This window comes from Somniosus microcephalus, chromosome 13 (genome assembly GCF_052327205.1).
Source record: "Somniosus microcephalus isolate GS21.2 chromosome 13, FLI_Smic_1.0, whole genome shotgun sequence".
NCBI lineage: Eukaryota > Metazoa > Chordata > Chondrichthyes > Squaliformes > Somniosidae > Somniosus > Somniosus microcephalus.
The window spans coordinates 109,819,705-109,843,868 of record NC_140999.1 but is presented as its reverse complement, the minus strand read 5'-3'; the positions used below and the strand labels follow the sequence as shown (position 1 = coordinate 109,843,868).

Sequence of the window (24,164 nt, the reverse complement as noted above, 5' to 3'; positions counted from 1 at the left end):
CTCCGCAAATACTGATTCTCCCAGGGACCCCCTGCAAATACTGATTCTCCCAGGGACCCCCTGCAAATACTGATTCTCCCAGGGACCTCCCTGCAAATACTGATTCTCCCAGGGACCCCCTGCAAATACTGATTCTCCCAGGGACCCCCCGCAAATACTGATTCTCCCAGGGACCCCCTGCAAATACTGATTCTCCCAGGGACCCCCTGCAAATACTGATTCTCCCAGGGACTCCCTGCAAATACTGATTCTCCCAGGGACCCCCCGCAAATACTGATTCTCCCAGGGACCCCCTGCAAATACTGATTCCCCCAGGGACCCCCTGTAAATACTGATTCTCCCAGGGACCCCCTGCAAATACTGATTCTCCCAGGGACCCCCTGCAAATACTGATTCTCCCAGGGACCTCCCTGCAAATACTGATTCTCCCAGGGACTCCCTGCAAATACTGATTCTCCCAGGGACTCCCTGCAAATACTGATTCTCCCAGGGACTCCCTGCAAATACTGATTCTCCCAGGGACTCCCTGCAAATACTGATTCTCCCAGGGACCCCCTGCAAATACTGATTCTCCCAGGGACTCCCTGCAAATACTGATTCTCCCAGGGACCCCCCGCAAATACTGATTCTCCCAGGGACCCCCTGCAAATACTGATTCTCCCAGGGACCCCCTGCAAATACTGATTCTCCCAGGGACCCCCTGCAAATACTGATTCTCCCAGGGACCCCCCGCAAATACTGATTCTCCCAGGGACCCCCTGCAAATACTGATTCTCCCAGGGACCCCCTGCAAATACTGATTCTCCCAGGGACCCCCTGCAAATACTGATTCTCCCAGGGACCCCCTGCAAATACTGATTCTCCCAGGGACCCCCTGCAAATACTGATTCTCCCAGGGAACCCCCGCAAATACTGATTCTCCCAGGGACCCCCTGCAAATACTGATTCTCCCAGGGACCCCCTGCAAATACTGATTCTCCCAGGGACCTCCCTGCAAATACTGATTCTCCCAGGGACCTCCCTGCAAAGACTGATTCTCCCAGGGACCCCCTGCACATACTGGTTCTCCCAGGGACTCCCTGCAAATACTGATTCTCCCAGGGACCCCCTGCAAATACTGATTCTCCCAGGGACTCCCTGCAAATACTGATTCTCCCAGGGACCTCCCTGCAAATACTGATTCTCCCAGGGACTCCCTGCAAATACTGATTCTCCCAGGGACCTCCTGCAAATACTGATTCTCCCAGGGACTCCCTGCAAATACTGATTCTCCCAGGGAACCCCTGCAAATACTGATTCTCCCAGGGACTCCCTGCAAATACTGATTCTCCCAGGGACTCCCTGCAAATACTGATTCTCCCAGGGACTCCCTGCAAATACTGATTCTCCCAGGGACCCCCCGCAAATACTGATTCTCCCAGGGACCCCCTGCAAATACTGATTCTCCCAGGGACTCCCTGCAAATACTGATTCTCCCAGGGACCCCCCGCAAACACTGATTCTCCCAGGGACCTCCCTGCAAATACTGATTCTCCCAGGGACTCCCTGCAAATACTGATTCTCCCAGGGACCCCCCGCAAATACTGATTCTCCCAGGGACTCCCTGCAAATACTGATTCTCCCAGGGACCCCCCGCAAATACTGATTCTCCCAGGGACTCCCTGCAAATACTGATTCTCCCAGGGACTCCTTGCAAATACTGATTCTCCCAGGGACTCCCTGCAAATACTAATTCTCCCAGGGATCCCCTGCAAATACTGATTCTCCCAGGGACCCCCCGCAAATCCTGATTCTCCCAGGGACCTCCCTGCAAATACTGATTCTCCCAGGGACTCCCTGCAAATACTGATTCTCCCAGGGACCCCCTGCAAATACTGATTCTCCCAGGGACCCCCTGCAAATACTGATTCACCCAGGGACTCCCTGCAAATACTGATTCTCCCAGGGATCCCCTGCAAATAATAACACGCTCCCAGGGATCCTGTTGCAATAATGACTCACTCCCAGGGACCCTCCTGCAAGTACTGACACTCCTCCAGGGACCCCCTGCAGGTACTGACACACTCCCAGGGACCCCCTGCAAAAACTGGCCGATTCCTGGGAGCCTCTGAAAATACTACCATAGTCACGGGAACCTTTTGCTAATATTAATACAATCCCAGGAATCCGTCTGAAATAAGATCCAGCAGAGAGTCTCAACTTCCCAAAGGGCCCTGTGTTACTGCAGGAAGTGGTTCCATCGGTCTACAGCATGGGAAGTAATGTGCTGCTACACCAACAAGTACAGAACAATTCAGAAATTAAATGATTTCCAGGATGATGCGGGATCCTGTGTGCTCCCAGCTTGAAACCTATGGCCTGCCAGTCCTCTTTCTTTATCACCTCCCCCTCCACCACTGCCAGTTTTCGTGCCTGTCCCGATGTCATTGACTCTCTGGGGTATGGCTCCATAGGTATCAGCAGCCCCTTGGTACCTTGTCAATGGTGCCATTCTGCATGTTTATTGGGTGACCGTTTGACCAATGGGGACATCACAGGAGAGCCCGATATGTTCTTGTCCCAAGTAACTGGATAACGGTCAAGATGGCAGACTCTCATTTCCCCCTTACTAGGGTGCTGAGGCCAATTTTAATGCTTCTGCTGCCATCCTAACCAAGAGCTAATCCAGCGCAGGCTAGGAGTTGAACCTGAGACTCCCGATCTCAGTGACCTGCTCGGAGAGCTATGTTTGCTCTCTTCAGTCAGGTCTTGGATGAGCTCCCTATCTCTATAACCTACTCCAGCCCTACAACCCTCTGAGATATCTGAGCTCCTCCAATTCTAGTCTCTTGTGCATCCTCAATTTCCATCACTCCTCTATTGGTGACTGTGTCTTCAGCTGCCTTGGCCCTAAGCTCTGAAATTCCCTCCCAATACCTCTCTGCCTTTCTCTCTCTCTCTCTCTCTCCTTTAAGTCGCTCCTTAAAACCTACCTCTTTGACCAAGCTTTTGGTCACCTGTCCTAATATTTCCTTATGTGGCTCGGTGTAAAATTTAGTTTGTTAACGCTCCTGGGAAGCGCCTTGGGACGTTTTACTATGTTAAAGGCGCTATATAAATACAAGTTGTTGTGTCTCACCGTTATTCTTTCATCAGAATGAAAGATCTGATTCATGAGGGTGACCCTTTTGGGTTTTGAAGCTTTAGGTTTGAAGTTTAAGTCAGCACCTTCAGGGGACGGGGAGGGAAAACTAGAAAGGGAAAGAGAGGGAGAGGGTCTACACGGGAAACGCATCGCTGGCCTGACTAACAGTTTGATATCCCCACACAGCACGATGAGGACGATGGGGACGGTGAAGATGATGCAGAGGTGCAGCAGGAGTGCCTGCAGAAATTCTCCAGCCGAGATTACATAATGGAGCCACCTATCTTCAACACACTGAAAAGGTAACTGAAACCCGCAGTTATGGACAAGCCTGGCACCAGTCACACCCAGCACTGTGCCAGTCACACCCAGCACACTGCCAGTCACACCCAACACTGTGCCAGTCACACCCAGCACTGTGCCAGTCACACCCAGCACACTGCCAGTTACACCTGACGCCAATGACACTCGACACTGTGCTAGTCACACCCAGCACTGCGCCGCTCATAACTGGCACCAGTCACACTCCGCATTGTACCAGTCACACTGCGGACTAAGGCTTCCGTAGTTTTCTTATCCCCTTTGAGTATGTTTCAGCTATGAAAATAAAAGTAGAACAGTTTTTTGTTCAAAAAAATCCTATAACCACAGCAACAATCTCTTTCCATCTGTTCCCTCTACACCTTATAGTATTTAGTTTGAAGTTTGTGTGCTGTACAGATGATAATCTGGACAAATGCGAGGGCGATCCCGTTCTCCAAGAGTTAAGCCCGCTCTATAACCAGTGCCTCCTGACCTTGTGGTGCATTTCCCCTGGTGTCACGTACCTGTTCTTCATGTAAGGACCTGGCATGTGAATGTCCCCGGTTGAGATCAATTCATTTGGCACAGACCAGTATTGAACCTCTGTGCCTCAGTACTGCACAGGGCTGGGCCTTTAACCGCGAGAATGATATGCTGATAGGGTTCGATGAAGATGGGTGGGAGGAGGCTCGTTTGGAGCATAGACCCTGGCACAGACTAGTTCGGCCGAATGAAAGAAAGAAAGACTTGCATTTATATTGCGCCTTTCACGACCACCAGACATCCCAAAGCGCTTTACAGCCAATGAAGTACTTTTTGAAGTGTAGTCACTGTTGTACTGTAGGATACTGTTGCAACAGGAATGGCTTGTTTCTGTGCTGTAAATTCTATGTAATAGGCCATTGGGGAGCTCGATATTGAGTTGAAAGCTGGAGCAAGGGGATCAGCTTCCAGGACTGGGAATGATGCTGATCGATGCACTGGCAGCCAGCAACACCTGTTGGTCGTCCGGGAGCATAAGCCTACTCTGAGGCATATGCCCACTGAGAGACCTGACTTGGCTGCCAATCCAGTGAAGGGAAAAGATAAATCTCTCCTCGCAAGTGAACAAATACTGAAAGTATTCTCACTCCCTTCCATACCCCTCCACCAGCCAAAAAAAAGGTGGTTCCCTTTAACTTCATTTTTGTTTAATTTCTGTTGGATTATGCGCCATTTTTGTAGAATCAGAAGTGTACGCAGTGAACAGAAATGGTGCCAGAACAGCACCCTGTGGGACACCGCTGCCCACTTTCAACCACTCTGAGAAACTGCCCTTAACTCCCACTCTGCTTCCTCCCTTATAACCAGATTTTAATCCACTTTGCTAAGCTCCCCGTAATTCCAATAGTCTCATGTGTGGTGCCTCATCAAAGGCTTTCTGAAGGTCCATGTACACCACATCCACTGCATTCTCCCCTCCACCATATCCGTCACCTCCTCAAAGAACTCTTATTGAGTTTGTCAAGCACGATCTTGTTTTCAGAAATCCTGGTTGGCTGCTTCTAATTATTTTCCTCTTCATCTAGATATTTATAATTTTATTTTTTAATTAAAAATTTCAAAATTTCCTCCAGCACAGATGTTAGTCAATTTGGCCTGTAATTACCTAGATAAGTCCGGTCTCCCTTTTAAAAAAAAAAAAAAAAAAAAATGGGTACTACATTGGCCACTCTCCAGCCCTCTGGCACACATTCAACTCTCAACAAAACTCTAATTTCAAGAGGCTCTGCTATTTTTTCACCCATATCCAAAGCATTGATGTACACTCCCTTTTTACACAACATGTGAAGATGCATTTGAAATTCAATCTAGCTTTTGGCATCTTGTTAGTTGGTTAAAACCCTTTCAATAACTAAAGACTCTTGAGACCAGTGAACAGTCCCAGAACCGAACCCAGTGATACCCACTTCCAGCCACTCTGCGCAACTGCCCCATACTCCGACTCACTGTGCCCTCCCTTCTGACCAGTTTAAAAAAAAATCTAACTTGCTACCCTTCCCCTGATTCCGTAGCCCTTGATCTTCTTCTGTAATCTCCTGTGTGGGTACCTTGTCAAAGGCTTTCTGGAAACAAAAAGCTGGGATGTTGGACATCGTGCGAGTTTGCAGTACATGTTCCTGACCACAGTGTGTCGCCAAACCTCCAACTATTTTACCTACACAAGAATTCCAAATCCCGACACTCAACAACGTTCATTTTGGAGATGTTATGTTGGTACAAGTTATTGAAAAGGTTTTGTCAAACTAAAAACATGAAAACCTAGATTGAATTTCAATCCCAACCCAGCCATGCTGAGTAAAAATGGAGTGTTTACTGGTTCTAATTCAGTGCCTTCTGAATTATTCCTGATATACAGGTATCAGTCAGCTGAGCCTGAGAAAAATATCGGAGTTGTCTCTGACTGTCACATCAACACTGGGGTCTGAACAGCCCTTTTCATACGCTACACGACTTTTGGAGTGCTACTCGGGCTTCGTAGGCTAACCGTCCAGGAAAAATAATACAAGTCACGAAATACAGAGCGGTCACAGCACTGACCTCGAGAGCAGGGGTGGGCAATTATTTGGGCTGGAGGGCCATTAACAAGTTTGGGTGAGCTGTTGAGGGCCGCACACCAATGTTCCTCCTAAGGTGCGTGGCTGCGGACCAATCACGAGGTCCATGCAGGCAGCTCACCAGCTCCTGCCGCTGTGCGGTCACGCAGCACATTTAAAGGGACCGCGCGCGGAAAAAAATTAGGGAACATTGCCGTACACATAAAATGAATGGTGTTAACAACAGCTACCATTAAAATTTGTTCTGGCATTTATTGTATAAAGAAACCTTCACGTCATTTCCACACTTAATAAAATTCACAACACTTATTAACATGCTAATGAACATGATACAGGTTTACGAGTCACATTGAAAAGTGCACGGTCTGTTTATTCCAAATGGTCTAAAATTAAATTCATTTTTATGGTGGAAAATGAGAGATCGATTCTGTTTCCACTGGCAATTATAAACAAGGTATAAGACACAATCAAGGATAAAATCATTGATATAACCTTTAAAAATTGCACATGAAAGTGCTACTTGATGATTTTGAAACCTCGCTAAGAAATAATTAGGTGACTCGGAAAATGGTTTATGCCGCAAATTGCGTCCCAGGTCAGCCATCAAATTGGGCTTGTTCAATGTCAACGTGCAATCACTCCTGAGGAAAGCCAAGATGCCGATAGAGTCTGCGGACTTTCAGCTGAGAATGGCCACCAGTAATGCACCATTATAATGAACATTTCATCCCCGAGTGCTACTTATTACTGGGACTGGCCAACGACATAAATCTCTACAACCCTCTTCTAGTCGTGACAATAAACTTAAATTGTTCATGGTATGGGGACAAAGGGCTTAAATTAAAAACAGTCCAATGTCCAATATACCTGGGCCCATTTAGATATGCCTCCACTATGCTAATTAAGTGGGATAATATTAAAATGTGTGAATAATTGCGCAAGAATTAATAACCCCACTAACATGTTATGTGTGAGCAAAGTGTTAAACTGATAAATTTGAAACAGGCCAACTCATAGTGTTGTCATCATTCCCACTTCTACCCTCCCAATAATTTATAAACATAAATTCAGAAAGTAGTCAAATATTATCTTAAATACACAAAATATAGTGTAAAATAGTAGCATCTTCCGTTACTAAATGAATGAAATGATTGATCAATTGATTATATGTTGTACTGAAAGTCTTCGTGGCTGTTTGGCAGAGCGGCTTGAGTCTGTGGGGTCTCCGACGCGAGAGGTTTTCTCTTTAGTGTGCTGAGTACGGGAGTCCGAGGCTTGGCAAGGCCTGAACTACAATCGCGTGCCATTACCTGGAGGCCTTGTGCTCCGGGACCCACTCCCGTGTCTAAGATGGCGATGAGAACTCCCCTGCCGTCATACTCTAGGTACTGGGAGAGGAAAGATGCAGTGCCGGTCTCTTTGTTTGGTGAAAGATTCATCGAGATGAACAGCCATGACTTGACTCGGGCTAATGTACAACTCGAGCTCTGGCTCGCATTCTATTTCTGTCCCGTCCAGCGGGCCAGATGGAATGAACTGACGGGCCGTATTTTTGCCTAGCACTGCTTTAGAGATACTGGCCTAGAAATTCACTAGCCTTAGCGCCGCTTTTGAGGCGCTAGAGGGACTAGCGCCAGAGTTATGGCCATTTGAAAAATTGAGTGGGGCCCTAAAGCGGCGTTGCACCGGTAGCGCTGCGCCGGCACCGATGACGTCATCGGTGTGCGCAGCGTCCCGGTTGCCGTGGTAACCCGCCCGAACTCCGAAATTGAGTTGCGGCCGCCTCGCCCGTGGCAGCCGCAAGCAACGTTCTGTAAAAGGTGCCTTGCTGAAGTTAGCGCCGGCGCATTAAGGTCGCGCGGCGGCCGGCTGCTTCCCCGGCGGCCGCCTGCCCGCACCTCCCTCCCCGGACTCCTCCAAGACCCCCCCGCGGCACAGATGCGTGTGGGCCGCGAGCCCGGCACTTCTCCGAGGTGCCGGGCTCATTTTTATTCAGCCGTCAACGGCCAGCGGTCGGGTGCAGGCAGCTCCTCCTTAACGGAAGGAGGAGGCCTGCACTTCCCCAGCCTGCCGCACCGCATCGGGCGCCGCAGCGCCGGAACAGCGCCGCAATGGGGCAGGTAGCGCCCATTGGGAGGCGCTGAAACCCTCCAGTAGCGCCGGCAGCCGTTTGGGCGCGGCGCTACTGAATTTTTGGCGCGCGCAGGGGGACTTAGCGCCGGCACTAACTTCCGGCGCTAAAGCCCTGGCTGCGCCAAAACCCAATTTCTAGGCCACTGTCTCCTTTAATATACACACGCTGACCCCTAGAGTTACCGTCTCCTCTAATACACACTGACCCTGGACCATGTGGGATATGACAGTGACTGACCCTGGGCCATGTGGGATGTGATAGTGACTGACCCTGGGCCGTGTGGGATATGACAGTGACTGACCCTGGTCCGTGTGGGATATGACAGTGACTGACCCTGGGCCGTGTGGGATATGACAGTGACTGACACTGGGCCGTGTGGGATATGATAGTGACTGACCCTGGGCCGTGTGGGATATGACAGTGACTGACCCTGGGCCGTGTGGGATATGACGGTGACCGACCCTGGGCCGTGTGGGATATGACGGTGACTGACCCTGGGCCGTGTGGGATATGATAGTGACTGACCCTGGGCCGTGTGGGATATGACAGTGACTGACTCTGGGCCGTGTGGAATATGATCGTGACTCACCCTGGACCGTGTGGGATATGACAGTGACTGACCCTGGGCCGTGTGGAATATGATCGTGACTCACCCTGGACCGTGTGGGATATGACAGTGACTGACTCTGGGCCGTGTGGAATATGATCGTGACTCAATCTGGACCGTGTGGGATATGACAGTGACTCACCCTGGATCGTGTGGGATATGACAGTGACTGACCCTGGGCCGTGTGGGCTATGACAGTGACTGACCCTGGGCCGTGTGGGATGTCACAGTGACTGACCCTGGGCCGTGTGAGATATGATAGTGACTGACCCTGGTCCGTGTGGAATATGACACTGACTGACCCTGGTCCGTGTGGGATATGACGGTGACTGACCCTGGGCTGTGTGGGATATGATAGTGACTGACCCAGGGCCGTGTGGGATGTGATAGTGACTGACCCTGGGCCGTGTGGGATATGATCGTGACTGACACTGGGCTGTGTGGGATACGATAGTGACTGACCCTGGGCCGTGTGGGATATGACCGTGATTGACTCTGGGCCGTGTGGGATATGACCGTGACTGACCCTGGGCCGTGTGGGATATGACAGTAACTGACCCTGGGCCATGTGGGATATGACGGTGACTGACCCAGGGCCGTGTGGGATATGACAGTGACTGACCCTGGGCCGTGTGGGATATGATAGTGACTGACCCAGGGCTGTGTGGGATATGACAGTGACTGACTCTGGGCCGTGTGGGATATGACAGTGACTGATACTGGGCCGTGTGGGATATGACAGTGACTGACCCTGGGCCGTGTGGGATATGACAGTGACTGACCCTGGGCCACGTGGGATATGATAGTGACTGACCCAGGGCCGTGTGGGATATGACAGTAACTGACCCTGGGCCATGTGGGATGTCACAGTAACTGACCCTGGGCCATGTGGGATATGATAGTGACTGACCCTGGGCCGTGTGGGATATGACAGTGACTGACCCTGGGCCGTGTGGGATATGACAGTGACTGACCCTGGGCCGTGTGGGATATGATCGTGACTGACACTGAGCTGTGTGGGATATGATAGTGACTGACCCTGGGCCGTGTGGGATATGACCGTGATTGACTCTGGGCCATGTGGGATATGACCGTGACTGACCCTGGGCAGTGTGGGATATGACAGTAACTGACCCTGGGCCATGTGGGATATGACAGTGACTGACCCTGGGCCATGTGGGATGTCACAGTAACTGACCCTGGGCCATGTGGGATGTCACAGTAACTGACCCTGGGCCGTGTGGGATATGATAGTGACTGACCCTGGGCCGTGTGGGATATGACAGTGACTGACCCTGGGCCGTGTGAGATATGATAGTGACTGACCCTGGTCCGTGTGGAATATGACACTGACTGACCCTGGTCCGTGTGGAATATGACAGTGACTGACCCTGGGCCGTGTGGGATATGATGATGACTGACACTGGGCCGTGTGGGATATGACGGTGACTGACCCTGGGCTGTGTGGGATATGATAGTGACTGACCCAGGGCCATGTGGGATGTGATAGTGACTGACCCTGGGCCGTGTGGGATATGATCGTGACTGACACTGGGCTGTGTGGGATACGATAGTGACTGACCCTGGGCCGTGTGGGATATGACCGTGATTGACTCTGGGCCGTGTGGGATATGACCGTGACTGACCCTGGGCCGTGTGGGATATGACAGTAACTGACCCTGGGCCATGTGGGATATGACAGTGACTGACCCAGGGCCGTGTGGGATATGACAGTGACTGACCCTGGGCCGTGTGGGATATGATAGTGACTGACCCAGGGCCGTGTGGGATATGATAGTGACTGACCCTGGGCCGTGTGGGATATGACAGTGACTGACCCTGGGCCGTGTGGGATATGACAGTGACTGACCCTGGGCCACGTGGGATATGATAGTGACTGACCCAGGGCCGTGTGGGATATGACAGTAACTGACCCTGGGCCATGTGGGATGTCACAGTAACTGACCCTGGGCCATGTGGGATATGATAGTGACTGACCCTGGGCCGTGTGGGATATGACAGTGACTGACCCTGGGCCGTGTGGGATATGACAGTGACTGACCCTGGGCCGTGTGGGATATGATCGTGACTGACACTGAGCTGTGTGGGATATGATAGTGACTGACCCTGGGCCGTGTGGGATATGACCGTGATTGACTCTGGGCCGTGTGGGATATGACCGTGACTGACCCTGGGCAGTGTGGGATATGACAGTAACTGACCCTGGGCCATGTGGGATATGACAGTGACTGACCCTGGGCCATGTGGGATGTCACAGTAACTGACCCTGGGCCATGTGGGATGTCACAGTAACTGACCCTGGGCCGTGTGGGATATGATAGTGACTGACCCTGGGTCGTGTGGGATATGACAGTGACTGACCCTGGGCCGTGTGGGATATGATAGTGACTGACCCTGGGCCGTGTGGGATATGATAGTGACTGACCCTGGGCCGTGTGGGATATGATAGTGACTGACCCTGGGCCATGTGGGATATGACAGTGACTGACCCAGGGCCGTGTGGGATATGATGGTGACTGACCGTGGGCCGTGTGGGATATGACAGTGACTGACCCTGGGCCGTGTGGGATATGACAGTGACTGACCCTGGGCCGTGTGGGATATGACGGTGACTGACACTGGGCTGTGTATGATATGACAGTGACTGACCCTGGGCCGTGTGGGATATGACAGTGACTGACCCTGGGCCGTGTGGGATATGATGGTGACTGACCCTGGGCCGTGTGGGATATGATGGTGACTGACCCTGGGCGGTGTGGGATATGATGGTGACTGACCTTGATTGTATATGTTTCACTTCCCCAGGTATTTCCAGGCAGGAGGCTCTCCAGAACATGTGATCCAGATGCTATCTGAGAATTATACAGCTGTAGCACAGACTGTAAACCTGCTGGCAGAGTGGCTGATTCAGACAGGTAACACATGGCCAGTACTGGGTAAACTGGTAAAGCTGAAAAATACAAATTGAATACGTCTTTGATGTAGTGAGGATAACTCGCTGATCTTTTCTTGTGGAGGGAATCAGATCCTTTCCGCTGGGTGTCTCTCAGATCACAGTGGAGTGTCTGCGACTTGGCTTGGGCCCTGATGCTCTCAGCAGCTGCCGCCCATGTTTTAGGAGGGGTTCAGGCTCAGCCCTCCTCTGATTTTTCTCTCTCCATCACAGTGGGAATTAAAGGTCATGAGGATGATGCTACCACCCCTGGTTGCTGTGGCACCTTTGTTGGGGTTTCAGTGTGATTCCCCCCTTGGTAACACACCAACAGTGATGGGTTATGTGCTTCCTTAATGGGGAGTCTCGGTCTTCGATGATAAGTGCCAGATTCAGTTGTCTCAGTGACATTGTTAATTTGGTGTAATTTCTTCTTCGGACCCGAGTTCAAATGATGGTAGTTTAAGTTATTAGTGTATTGTGTAATTTTGATGAAAGGCTACACCTGAGCCATTTACCAATCCCTTTCTCTTTCAGACACTGGTCAATCTGTTGTGCATTTATTGCATGTTCTGTTATAATTATGTTGCGCAAGGTTCTTTCCTTGGAGCTAATTGTGTTGTGTTGTGCCTGTGGGACCCTTCTGTCCGATTGGGTTGTGTCTACAGAGACCGTCTGTCTGATTAGGTTCATAGAATCATACAGCGCAGAAGGAGGCCATTCGGCCTATTGTGCCTGTGCCAGCTCTTCGATAGAGCTCTCCAATTAGTCCCACTCCCCTGCTCTTTCCCCATTGCCCTGCAAATGTTTCCCCTTCAAGTATTTATCCAATTTCCTTTTGAAAGTTACTATTGAATCTGCTTCCACTGCCCTTTCAGGCAGCGCATTGCAGAACATAACCACTTGCTGCATAAATGGTCTTTTCCCCCTCATATTGCCTCTGGTTCTTTTGCCAATCACCTTAAATCTGTGTCCTCTAGTTATTGACCCTTCTGCCCCTGGAACCAGTTTCTCCTTAACTACTCTATCAAACCGTTCATGATTTTGAACACCTCTATCAAATCTCCTTTTAACTTTCTCTGCTCTAATGAAAACAACCCCAGATTCTCCAGTCTCTCTACATAACTGAAGTCCCTCATCCCTGGTACCATTCTAGTAAATGTCCCCTGCACCCTCTCTAAGGTCTTGACATGCTTCCTAAAGTGTGGTGCCTAGAATTTGACACAATACTCCAGCTGGGACCTAATCAGTGATTTATAACGGTTTAACATAACTTCCTGGCTTTTGTACTCGATGCCTCTATTTACAAAGCCAAGGATCCCATATGCTTTGTTTAAACAGCTTTTTTAACCTGTCCTGCCACCTTCCAACATTTGTGTATATACACTCTCTGTTCCTGCACCCCCTTTAAAATTTAGTTTATATTGCCTCTCCTCATTCTTCCTACAAAAATATATCACTTCACACTTCTCTGTTAAATTTCATTTTCCATGTGTTTGCCTTTTTCACCAGTCTGTCTGTGTCCTCCTGAAGTCTGTTACTATCCTCCTCACTGTTTGCTACATTTCTGAGTTTTGTATCATCTGCAAACTTTAAAATTATATCCTGTATACCCAAGTCCAGGTCAATTAATACATTAATATATATCAAAAAGAGCAGTGGTCCCAACACCGACCCTGAGGGATACACTGTATACTTGCCTCCAGTCTGAAAAACAACTCTTACCTCTACCCTCTGCTTTCTGTTTCTTAGCCAATTTTGGATCCATGGGCTGCAATTTTGCAAACAAGTTTATTATGTAGTACTTTAATAAACACCTTATGAAAGTTGGACCCTTCTGTCTGATTTGGCTGTCCCTGTAGGGCTCTTTTGTCTGATTGGGCTCTTCTGTCTGGTTAGGCTGTGTCTGGAGGGCTCTTCTGTCTGATTAGGCTGTGTCTGATTGGGCTCTTCTGTCTGATTAGGCTGTGTCTGGAGGGCTCTTCTGTCTGGTTAGGCTATGTCTGGCGGGCTCTTCTGTCTGGTTAGGCTGTGTCTGATTGGGCTCTTCTGTCTGGTTAGGCTGTGTCTGATTGGGCTCTTCTGTCTGGTTAGGCTGTGTCTGTCGGGCCATTCTGTCTGGTTAGGCTGTGTCTGGAGGGCTCTTCTGTCTGGTTAGGCTGTGTCTGATTGGGCTCTTCTGTCTGGTTAGGCTATGTCTGTCGGGCCATTCTGTCTGGTTAGGCTGTGTCTGGAGGGCTCTTCTGTCTGATTGGGCTGTGTCTGGAGGGCTCTTCTGTCTGATTAGGCTGTGTCTGTCGGGCCATTCTGTCTGGTTAGGCTGTGTCTGGAGGGCTCTTCTGTCTGATTGGGCTGTGTCTGGAGGGCTCTTCTGCCTGATTGGGCTGTGTCTATTGGGCTCTTCTGTCTGATTGGGCTGTCCCTGTGGGTCCCTTCTGTCTACAGGACCCTTTCCTGGGGCCTCGATAGGTTGAGTCATAAGGACCTATGGGTTCTATTCATCCTCCTGTACCTCATCCAAGTGGCTGTTCTTTATGTGCAGGCCCTAATGGTGAATGTTAGCAGGCTAATTGACTGTAAATGGGCAAAATATCTCAGGCCAATTTCATTCTCATTGAATGCACATGTATGCACTTTCCAGCAGGAGTCACTAAATAGTGATCAATATTCAGGAGCCTAACTGATTTTTATCCTCCTTAACCCATGGGAGAGAGGGGGAAGAGAGATCCACTATCATCTCTCTGAGCTATGGGTGAAGCTAGTTGAGTTGTGCTGTGCCCTTGCATCCTTGTGTCGGCTGGCCCGGATTGTGACGTTCAAGTCCTTGGGTCTGGTTGAGTTGGGTTGCTTCACCCCCCCCCTCCCCCCAAATCCCAAGTCCTTGGATTTCGGTGAGCTGGGCTTTGGCCCTCAATTCCTTATATCTGGCTGCATTGAGTTGTGTTGCCTAAGTTTGGTTGGGTTGTACAGGCCCATATACCTGTTCTATTTGTCTGAAATCTGTTGCAGCTTGTACCTTTTTCCTTCTCAGGGGTGGAACCATCACATGTTCAGGAGACTGTTGAAAACCATTTGAAGAATTTGCTGATTAAACACTTTGATCCTCGGAAAGCTGATTCCATTTTCACAGAGGAGGGGGAGGTAATGTTCTGAAAGTTTTTCCAAAATTAGGTCATGTATTTATGGCACGTTACACACAATGAATGATTCAACCAAAAGATGCAAAGTGATTAAACCAGGAGGGAGAAATAAGGAACAAGTGAGTAAAACATTAGAGCTGAAGGACAGGCTAGGGTGTGTGGCCAGATAAGCATTCTTTATACAAACACACGGAGTATATAAGGAATAAATTGAATGAACTGCAGGCCGAATTCAAATTGGAGGGTATGACAAGGTAGCCATTACTGAAACATGGCTGCAAGACGGTCAAGTCTGTGAACTAAATATACCAGGTTAGTTCAGTTCAGTCCGTAAGGGTGACCCCGAGCTTCCGGTCACCTGTCATTTCAATTCACCGTTCCATTCCCACTCAGACCTCACCGTCTGCGGCCTCTTGCATTGTTCCACGGAAGCTCACCGTAAACTCGAGGAACAGCACCTCATCTTCCGATTAGGCACTTTACAGCCTTCCGGACTCAATATCAAGTTCAACAACTTCAGATCATAACCTCGGCCCCTATTATATTTTTATACTTTTTATCCACACTTTTGGTTTGTGACTTTTCCTTGTTTCTCTCTCTCTCCCACATGGCAGCTGTCTCTCACTCTGCCAGCACATTTCACACTTCATCTAGAGCCATTGTCTGTTTCTTTACCTGTCCTATTACTATCGCGTCTCACCTTGAATATCTCTTAATGTCTCTTCTTTCATCCCCTCCCCCATTTCCCAGCCCCCAAACTGCCTTTTGTTTCATTTCCTGCCTTTTCTCTCAGTTCTGTAGAAGGGTTTCGACCCGAAACGTTGACTCTATTTCTCTCTCCACAGATGTTGCCTGGCCTGCTGAGTTTTTCCAGCGTTTTCTGTTGTTACCAGGTTATAAGGTCTACAGGAAAGATAGGGGAAATGGCAGAGTGGGAGGAGTAGCCTTAGTGATTAAGGATGAAATTACTTCAATGATAAGAGAGGCTATAACGAGAAGTAAGCAGGCAGTGGCGACTTTATGGGTAGAATTAAGAAATAGAAAAGGATTTAAGACTGTAGTGGGAGTTGTGTATAGGCCCCCTGGTAGCAGCTGTGAAGTGCTAGATTGTATAAATGCAGAGATTAGACAATCGTGTAGCAAAGGCAGTGTGGTTTTAATGGGGGATTTTAACTTTCATATAGATTGGGATAAGCAGACTAGCACCTGTCAGAAAGGCAGTGAATTTCTTGAGTGTGTCCGGGATAGTTTTCTACACAATATGTCCTAGAGGCAACACGGGGGCATGCCATGTTAGATTTAATAATGAATAATGAGCCAGATTTGGTTAACAGACTAACTGCGTGAGCATTTATCCAACAGCGATCATAACATGATCAAGTTCAACATAGTATTTGAAAGGGAGAAACGCGAAACAGCTACTAAGATTCTAGATCTGGGTAAGGCCGACTTTAATGGGATGAGACAGAGACTGCCCGCAGTAAACTGGGCAAATCTGTTAATGGGTAAAATGACAGTGGGAGATGTTCACAAAAGAATTTAAGGTGATACAGAACCAGTTTATACCCCTGAGGGGGCAAGAGCTCTACTTGCCAAAAACAACAGCCATGCCTGACTAAAGAGGTAAGGGGCAGCTTAAAGCTAAAAGAAAAAGCATACAGAAATGCAAAAAATAGCACAGATCCTGGCGAATGGGAAAGATGCAAAGAACAGCAAAGGGTCACAAAACAGATACTGTAGTAAGAGCTACAAAAAGGGAGTATGAAAAGAAACTTGCAAGGGATCTCAAAATCAACACAAAGAATTTTTACAATTCTATTAGAAAAAAGAGGGTAGTCAGGAGCAATGTCGGCCCTTTAAAAACTGAAAGCAGTGAGATTGTCAATGTCAGCATGGATTTGTGAAAGGTAGGTCATGCCTGACGAACCTGATAGAATTTTCTGGTGATTAAAGTAGTGGACAGAGGAATGTCTATGGATATTATTTATATGGACTTCCAGAAGGCATTTGATAAAGTCCCACATAAGAGACTGTTAACTAAGGTAGAAGCCCACGGAATTGAGGGCAAATTATTGACCTGGTTAGGAAATTGGCTGAGCGGCAGGAAACAGGCAGTAGGGAATTTTTTGAGGATGTAACTGGTAAAATAGATAAGGGAGAACCAGTGGATGTGGTGTATTTGGACTTTCAGAAGGCTTTCGATAAGGTCCCGCATAAGAGATTAGCGTGTAAAGTAAAGGCACATGGGATTGGGGGCAAGGTATTGACTTGGACAGAGAACTGGTAGGCAGACAGAAAGCAAAGAGTTGGAATAAACGGGTCTTTTTCCGAGTGGCAGGCAGTGACTAGTGGGGTACCGCAGGGATCGGTCCTTGGACCCCAGCTATTCACAGTATATATTAATGATCTAGACAAGGGAACTAGATGTAATATCTCCAAATTTGCAGACGACACAAAGCTGGGTGGGCGTGTGTGCGGTGAGGAGGATGCCGAGAAACTCCAGGATGATTTGGACAGGTTGGGTGATTGGGCAGATGCATGGCAGATGCAATATAACGTGGATAAATGTGAGGTTATCCACTTTGGTGGCAAAAACAGGAAGGCAGATTATTATCTGAATGGCAATAGATTGGGAGAAGGGGAAGTGCAACGAGACCTGGGCGTCCTTGTGCACTAGTCGCTGAAGGTAAGCATGCAGGTGCAGCAGGCGGTTAAGAAGGCAAATGGTATGTTGGCCTTCGTAGCGAGAGGGTTTGAGTACAGGAACAAGGATGTCTTGCTGCAGTTGTACAGGGCCTTGGTGAGACCACATCTTGAGTATTGTGTGCAGTTTTGGTTGCCTTATCTGAGGAAGGATGTTCTTGCCATGGAAGGAGTTCAGCGAAGATTCACCAGGGATGGCAGGAATGACGTATGAAGAGAGATTGGGTCGATTGGGCTTGTACTCGCTGGAGTTTAGAAGAATGAGAGGGGATCTCATTGAAACTTATAAAATTCTGACAGGACTGGACAGACTAGATGCAGGAAGGATGTTCCCGATGGTCGGGGAGTCCAGAACCAGGGGTCACAGTCTAAGGATAAGGGGTAGGCCATTTAGGACAGAAATGAGGAGGAATTTCTTCACCCAGAGAGTGGTGAACCTGTGGAATTCTCTACCACAGAAGGCAGTTGAGGCCAATTCATTAAATATATTCAAGAAGGAGTTGGATATATTTCTTAAGGCTAAAGGGATCAAGGGGTATGGGGAGAAAGCAGGGACCGGGTACTGAATTTGGATGATCAGGCATGATCGCATTGAATGGCGGAGCAGGCTCGAGGGGCCGAATGACCTACTCCTGCTCCTATCTTCTATGTTTCTATGTTTCTATAATGGGTAGGTACTCATATTGGCAGGATGTGACTAGTGGTGTCCCGCAGGGATCTGTGTTGGGGCTTTGGCTATTCACAGTATTTATTAACGACTTAGATGATGGCATAGAAAATCATATCCAAATTTACTGGTGACACCAAGATAGGCGGCATTGTAGGCAGTGTAGATGAAAGCATAAAATTACAAAGGAATATCAACAGATTAAGTGACTAGGTAAAACTGTGGCAAATAGATTTCAATGTAAGCATATGTAAGGTCATCCACTTTTGACCTAAAAAGGATAGAACAGGGTACTTTCTAAATGGTGAAAAACTAAAAACTGGAGGCCCAAAGAGACTCGGTAGATCCAGGTACATAGATCATTAAAATGTCATGAACAGATACAGAAAATAATCAAATAGGCTAATGGAATGCTGGCCTTTATATCTAGAGGACTAGAATACAAGGGGGTAGAAGTTATGCTGCAGCTATACAAAACCCTGGTTAGACCACACCTGGAGTACTGTGAGCAGTTCTGGGCACCACACCTTTGGGAGGATATATTGGCCTTGGAGGGAGTGCAGCGTAGGTTTACCAGAATGATACCCGGACTTCAAGGGTTAAGTTACGAGGAGAGATTACACAAACTAGGGTTGTATTCCCTAGAATTTAGAAGGTTAAGGGGTGATCTGATCGAAGTTTTCAAGATATTAAGGGGAACAGATAGGGTAGTTAGAGAGAAACTATTTCCGCTGGTTGGGGTATCCAGGACTGGGGGCACAGTCTAAAAATTAGAGCCAGACCTTTCAGGAGTGAAATTAGGAAACACTTCTACACACAAAGGGTGGTAGAAGTTTGGAACTCTCTTCCGCAAATGGCAACTGATGCTAGATCAATTGTTAATTTTAAATCGGTGATAGATAGCTCTTTGTTAACTAAAGGTATTAAGGGATATGGGCCAAAGGCGGGTATATGGAGTTAGGTCGCAGATCAGCCATAATCTCTCTGAATGGCGGAACAGGCTCCAGGAGCTCAATGGCCTCCTCCTGTTCCTATGTCACAGAAAAAGGTCAGCAAACACAACAGCTCCTCTACACCATGATACTCCAATAATAGACCAATCCCAATTCTATGGGACTAGCGTAAAGTTTTTATTTAAATGAAAATATTGGAGCTCCGCCCCAGTTCTGCCATTTTGTGTGTAGCAGTAGAGGAGTTGCTGGTTGTATTACATCCTCGTGTCAACGCCCCCTACGCTGCCCGTCTCTTGTCGCTCGTTCCATGTGGATTGAGCTGTGTGGTGGTCTCAGCTCATTCTCTGAGCACCTGGCTCCAGCACTGAATGGACAGAAATCCAGGACTATGCACCACTGGAAGTGAGGACGTTTCGAGGTGACCTAATTGATGTTTGCAATCAGGAAGGGGATTGACAAAGGCAATCCCAGCAAATTGCTCACTATGGCAAAGAGGAATCCGAATTTACATGGGATCCTGACGTTTGAGGAATTTTCTATTGCTCGAGAGGTTTCTCTCTAGACTCACAATGATTAGTTTTCTTTCTCCCTCCCTCTTTTATGTGTAGCAGTCAATCTCCTTTGGCATTGCATTGAAGCGTAGTCTTCAGATGAAGCAGGTTTAGAGGGCAGTGGACCAATTGGACCAGGGAGCTTAGACATAATTCAGTCCCTATTGTAAAGTCATACATCCTGTTCTATTTTTATATTTCCATTCTAAATTCCCATGCCCACATTTATAATGGAAGCTGCCTCTGTAGACTGGTCACACTGTAATTTCACACTCCTGCCATTGGTGGGGATGCAGCGCCTCCCTTGGTGGAATAGTTCAGCAAATTTCTTCTTATGTTGCAGTATTTCTTATACTTTGAGGACTTGAGTTACTGTTCAATCACTTCTGAAATCATAGACATTTCAGCACCAAATTATGTAATTCAGATGATCAGTGCCCCTGAATCTTCAACGGGAGCTATTCACTCTAATCCCAGAAAGTATCATGCGGCTGCTGTCAGCTGCAGTCCTGGAGTATGAAACACCTTCGGACTTTGGCTGAGCCTTAATGACTGCTCCCATTACGCTGTACTTGATTCTTAACTATGTTGCCTCTAAAGGTTGACATTGACTGTTACGAAGGCCTCTGATATCTGGTGTGTTAACAAGGCTGACCAAATATCAAGGGGCTTTTTACATCGTTACCTTCGCTTATCAGGTTCAACATCTCTTTTGAGATGAGCACTTTCAAATATCTACTCACGGTTTAACTCTGTCTTGGCAAATGCACTCTTGCGTTTTTTTTTCTACACATTCAAATGCCAGAGAACACAAGCCTAAAATAGATAGTTAGGACTGAAAAGGGAGTGAAGTGCAAGTTGTTCACCTCAAGAGTCATGCAGTCATGGGCTGAGTTACAAGGGAAAGATGATTAATTGAAAATCAGTTGTCCTTGCTTGCTGTGTACTTGACAGATTGAAATGTCCTGAATTGAATCACATTTAATGAATGGATTCTGGTTACAGCAAACAAACTGAGCAGTAACTCTCCAACTATCAGTGAAAATCACCTATATAAAATGTTTGTAATGTAACAAGAAGATGATCTGTCTGTATCTGTGTATATGGAATTAATATATATTCTATAAAGATAAAAGGTCTTGTGGCTAGCATGCGTCCATCATACTCTAGGCATGCCACTTTGTTACAGTTGCAAAACAAAGCCAGCCATTGACCTGGAACCTAAAATTTACAAGCTGTTAACAGTTGCTTACTGATTGCCCTCAGCGGTTTCAAAGCGACGATGGTTTACCTGGATATGTCTGTTTCCACCACTTTCCAGCAGGAGTGCTTGAGTTGTGGAGTTGAAAGGACAGGCCAGGTTAGCATCTAAACATCACAACTGTGCTCCAAACCCCAGACTACCCGTGAGCAACACCACGGGAAACCGACTAGTAATAAACAAGGGTGATGGTTAAAGGTCAAGGGAGCAAGCGGAAAGGCGAGTGCTGGGAAAACCTCAAGATACAGGAACAGAGGAGATTACAGAGTGATTTGAGAGAGGGGTTTAAAATTATAACAGGATGGGACAGAGTAGATAGAATCAGTGGTTGAAGACTCGGTAATGAGAGGACATAGATATAAAATCAAATAAAAGAGATTTAGGACAGTGAGCAAGAGAAACCTATTTTACACAGTGGGTTATGAGGCTGTGGAATGCACCGCTGGAGTTAGCAATTGAAAAAGGGACCATGTCAACATTTAAGAATAGGTTAATAGGGGTTGAAGAACAGGGGGATAATGTGTGCACATGAGATTAGCACTGCTGATGAGGCAGTGCCGCCTCTTTCGGTGTTGTAATTTCGATGTAACAGTTGAAACTGATGCAGTGTATTACAACATTAATAGAGGTACTGTTTCAGAGAGAACGGATAGAGATTAGAGTGTGTTGTGGAAAAGTATTCAAACAGCCTCTGCAGCATGTTAGAATGCCCACTCAGCTTTTGCAAGCACCCAGTTCACTTCAGAGACAGAATGCACAGTAGGTGCACAGGCAACACGCAGAGTACTAGGGGTTGTGGCTTTTTATACAGACAGGGAGAATGTGCGACCGGCCCGTGCAAATTTACACATGAAACAAGCGCCCTAATAACATGGAGGTTCGGGGAGAAAGATAGTGTTTGTTATACACAATGTGTTTGTGGGTTTCAGAGCATGTTGGCTTTGTTTTTGGTGAAAGAACAGACTGACGGATACAGTGGGAGGGCAGGTAGGTGGGTTTAAGATCAATCAAAAAGGGATGGGTTTATTGGAACTAAAGGCCTATTCCTGTTTCTGTTCCTAAAAATTCTTTACGAATCGATTTTTTGATCTCATCGCTCGTTCCTGCTGTGGTACTGTTTGTTACTAGCAATCCTGGAGAACTGGTAATTTAGGTTATTAGCTTCAGTGTCAAAGAAACAAATTCAAGCACTTAGTTCCAACTTCTGATCATCTATTAGAAAATAATTTAAAACAAAAAGTTAAATCCATCCAGACATGGGTGGGTTGGGAACATTTTGTAAGTTGTTGTGCCTAAAACTGAGAGCAAACAGTGTCAGTGGGTAGCGCTCTCGCCTCTGAACCAGAAGGTCTTGAGTTCAATTACAAATCCAGAGACTTGAGTATGAAATCTAGGCTGACACTCCAGTGCAGTATTGAGGGAGCACTGCACTGTCGGAGGGGCAGTGCTGAGGGAGTGCTGCACTGTCGGAGGGGCAGTGCTGAGGGAGCGCTGCGCTGTCGGAGGGGCAGTGCTGAGGGAGCGCTGCACTGTCGGAGGGGCAGTGCTGAGGGAGCGCTGCACTGTCGGAGGGGCAGTGCTGAGGGAGCACTGCACTGTCGGAGGGGCAGTACTGAGGGATTGCTGCACTGTCGGAGAGACAGTGCTGAGGGAGTGCTGCACTGTCGGAGGGGCAGTGCTGAGGGAGTGCTGCACTGTTGGAGGGGCAGTGCTGAGGGAGCGCTGCAGTGTCGGAGGGGCAGTGCTGAGGGAGCACTGCAGTGTCGGAGGGGCAGTGCTGAGGGAGTGCTGCACTGTCGGAGAGGCAGTGCTGAGGGAGCGCAGCACTGTCGGAGGGGCAGTGCTGAGGGAGCGCTGCACTGTCGGAGAGGCAGTGCTGAGGGAGCGCAGCACTGTCGGAGGGGCAGCGCTGAGGGAGTGCTGCACTGTTGGAGAGGCAGTGCTGAGGGAGCGCAGCACTGTCGGAGAGGCAGTGCTGAGGGAGCGCTGCACTGTCGGAGGGGCAGTGCTGAGGGAGCGCAGCACTGTCGGAGGGGCAGTGCTGAGGGAGCGCTGCACTGTCGGAGGGGCAGTGCTGAGGGAGCACTGCACTGTCAGAGGAGCAGTGCTGAGGGAGCGCAGCACTGTCGGAGGGGCAGTGCTGAGGGAGCGCAGCACTGTCGGAGGGGCAGTGCTGAGGGAGCGTTGCACTGTCGGAGGGGCAGTGCTGAGGGAGCGTTGCACTGTCGGAGGGGCAGTGCTGAGGGAGCGCTGCACTGTCGGAGGGGCAGTGCTGAGGGAGTGCTGCACTGTCGGAGGGGCAGTGCTGAGGGAGCGCAGCACTGTCGGAGGGGCAGTGCTGAGGGAGCGCTGCACTGTCGGAGGGGCAGTGCTGAGGGAGCACTGCACTGTCGGAGGAGCAGTGCTGAGGGAGTGCAGCACTGTTGGAGGGGCAGTGCTGAGGGAGCGCTGCACTGTCGGAGGGGCAGTGCTGAGGGAGCGTTGCACTGTTGGAGGGGCAGTGCTGAGGGAGCGTTGCACTGTCGGAGGGGCAGTGCTGAGGGAGCGCTGCACTGTCGGAGCGGCAGTGCTGAGGGAGCGCTGCACTGTCGGAGGGGCAGTGCTGAGGGAGCGCAGCACTGTCGGAGGGGCAGTGCTGAGGGAGCGCTGCACTGTCGGAGGGGCAGTGCTGAGGGAGCACTGCACTGTCGGAGAGGCAGCGCTGAGGGAGCGCTGCACTGTCAGAGGGGCAGCGCTGAGGGAAGGCTGCACTGTCGGAGGGGCATTGCTGAGGAAGTGCTGTACTGTCGGAGGTGCCGTCTTTTGGATGAGATTTAAACTGAGGCCCCGTCGGCCCTCTTGGGTGGACATTAAAGATCCCACGGGGTGTTCTCCCGGTGTCCTGGCCAACCTTTATGCCTCAACCAACACCTAAAGCAGATTATCTGATCACTTATTTCATTGATGTTTGTGGGAGCTTGCTGTGCACAAATTGGCTGCCGCGTTGCCTACATTACAATAGTGACTAGACTTCAAAAGTACTTAATTGGCTGTTAAGCACTTTGAGACATCCTGAGGATGTGAAAGGCGCTATATAAACATAAGTTTTTTTTCTTTCTACTGCGCCACAATTTGTGTTTGAGCACTTAAGCATGCACAGCTTGACCGTCCTTCTGGTCTGGCACTGCATCT

General features: G+C 48.7%; 1 protein-coding gene across 2 annotated transcripts in view; it reads left to right on the top strand.

The window, feature by feature from the left end:
- Nucleotides 1-24,164, top strand: part of nelfcd (negative elongation factor complex member C/D) — a 69,158-nt gene that overhangs the window by 7,164 nt on the left and 37,830 nt on the right. For both annotated transcript variants that reach the window (XM_086005195.1, XM_086005196.1), the window contains exons 2-4: nt 3,311-3,426; nt 11,592-11,701; nt 14,750-14,859. In XM_086005195.1, the coding sequence (XP_085861321.1) occupies nt 3,311-3,426; nt 11,592-11,701; nt 14,750-14,859 (336 nt within the window). The remainder of the gene's footprint in view (nt 1-3,310; nt 3,427-11,591; nt 11,702-14,749; nt 14,860-24,164) is intronic.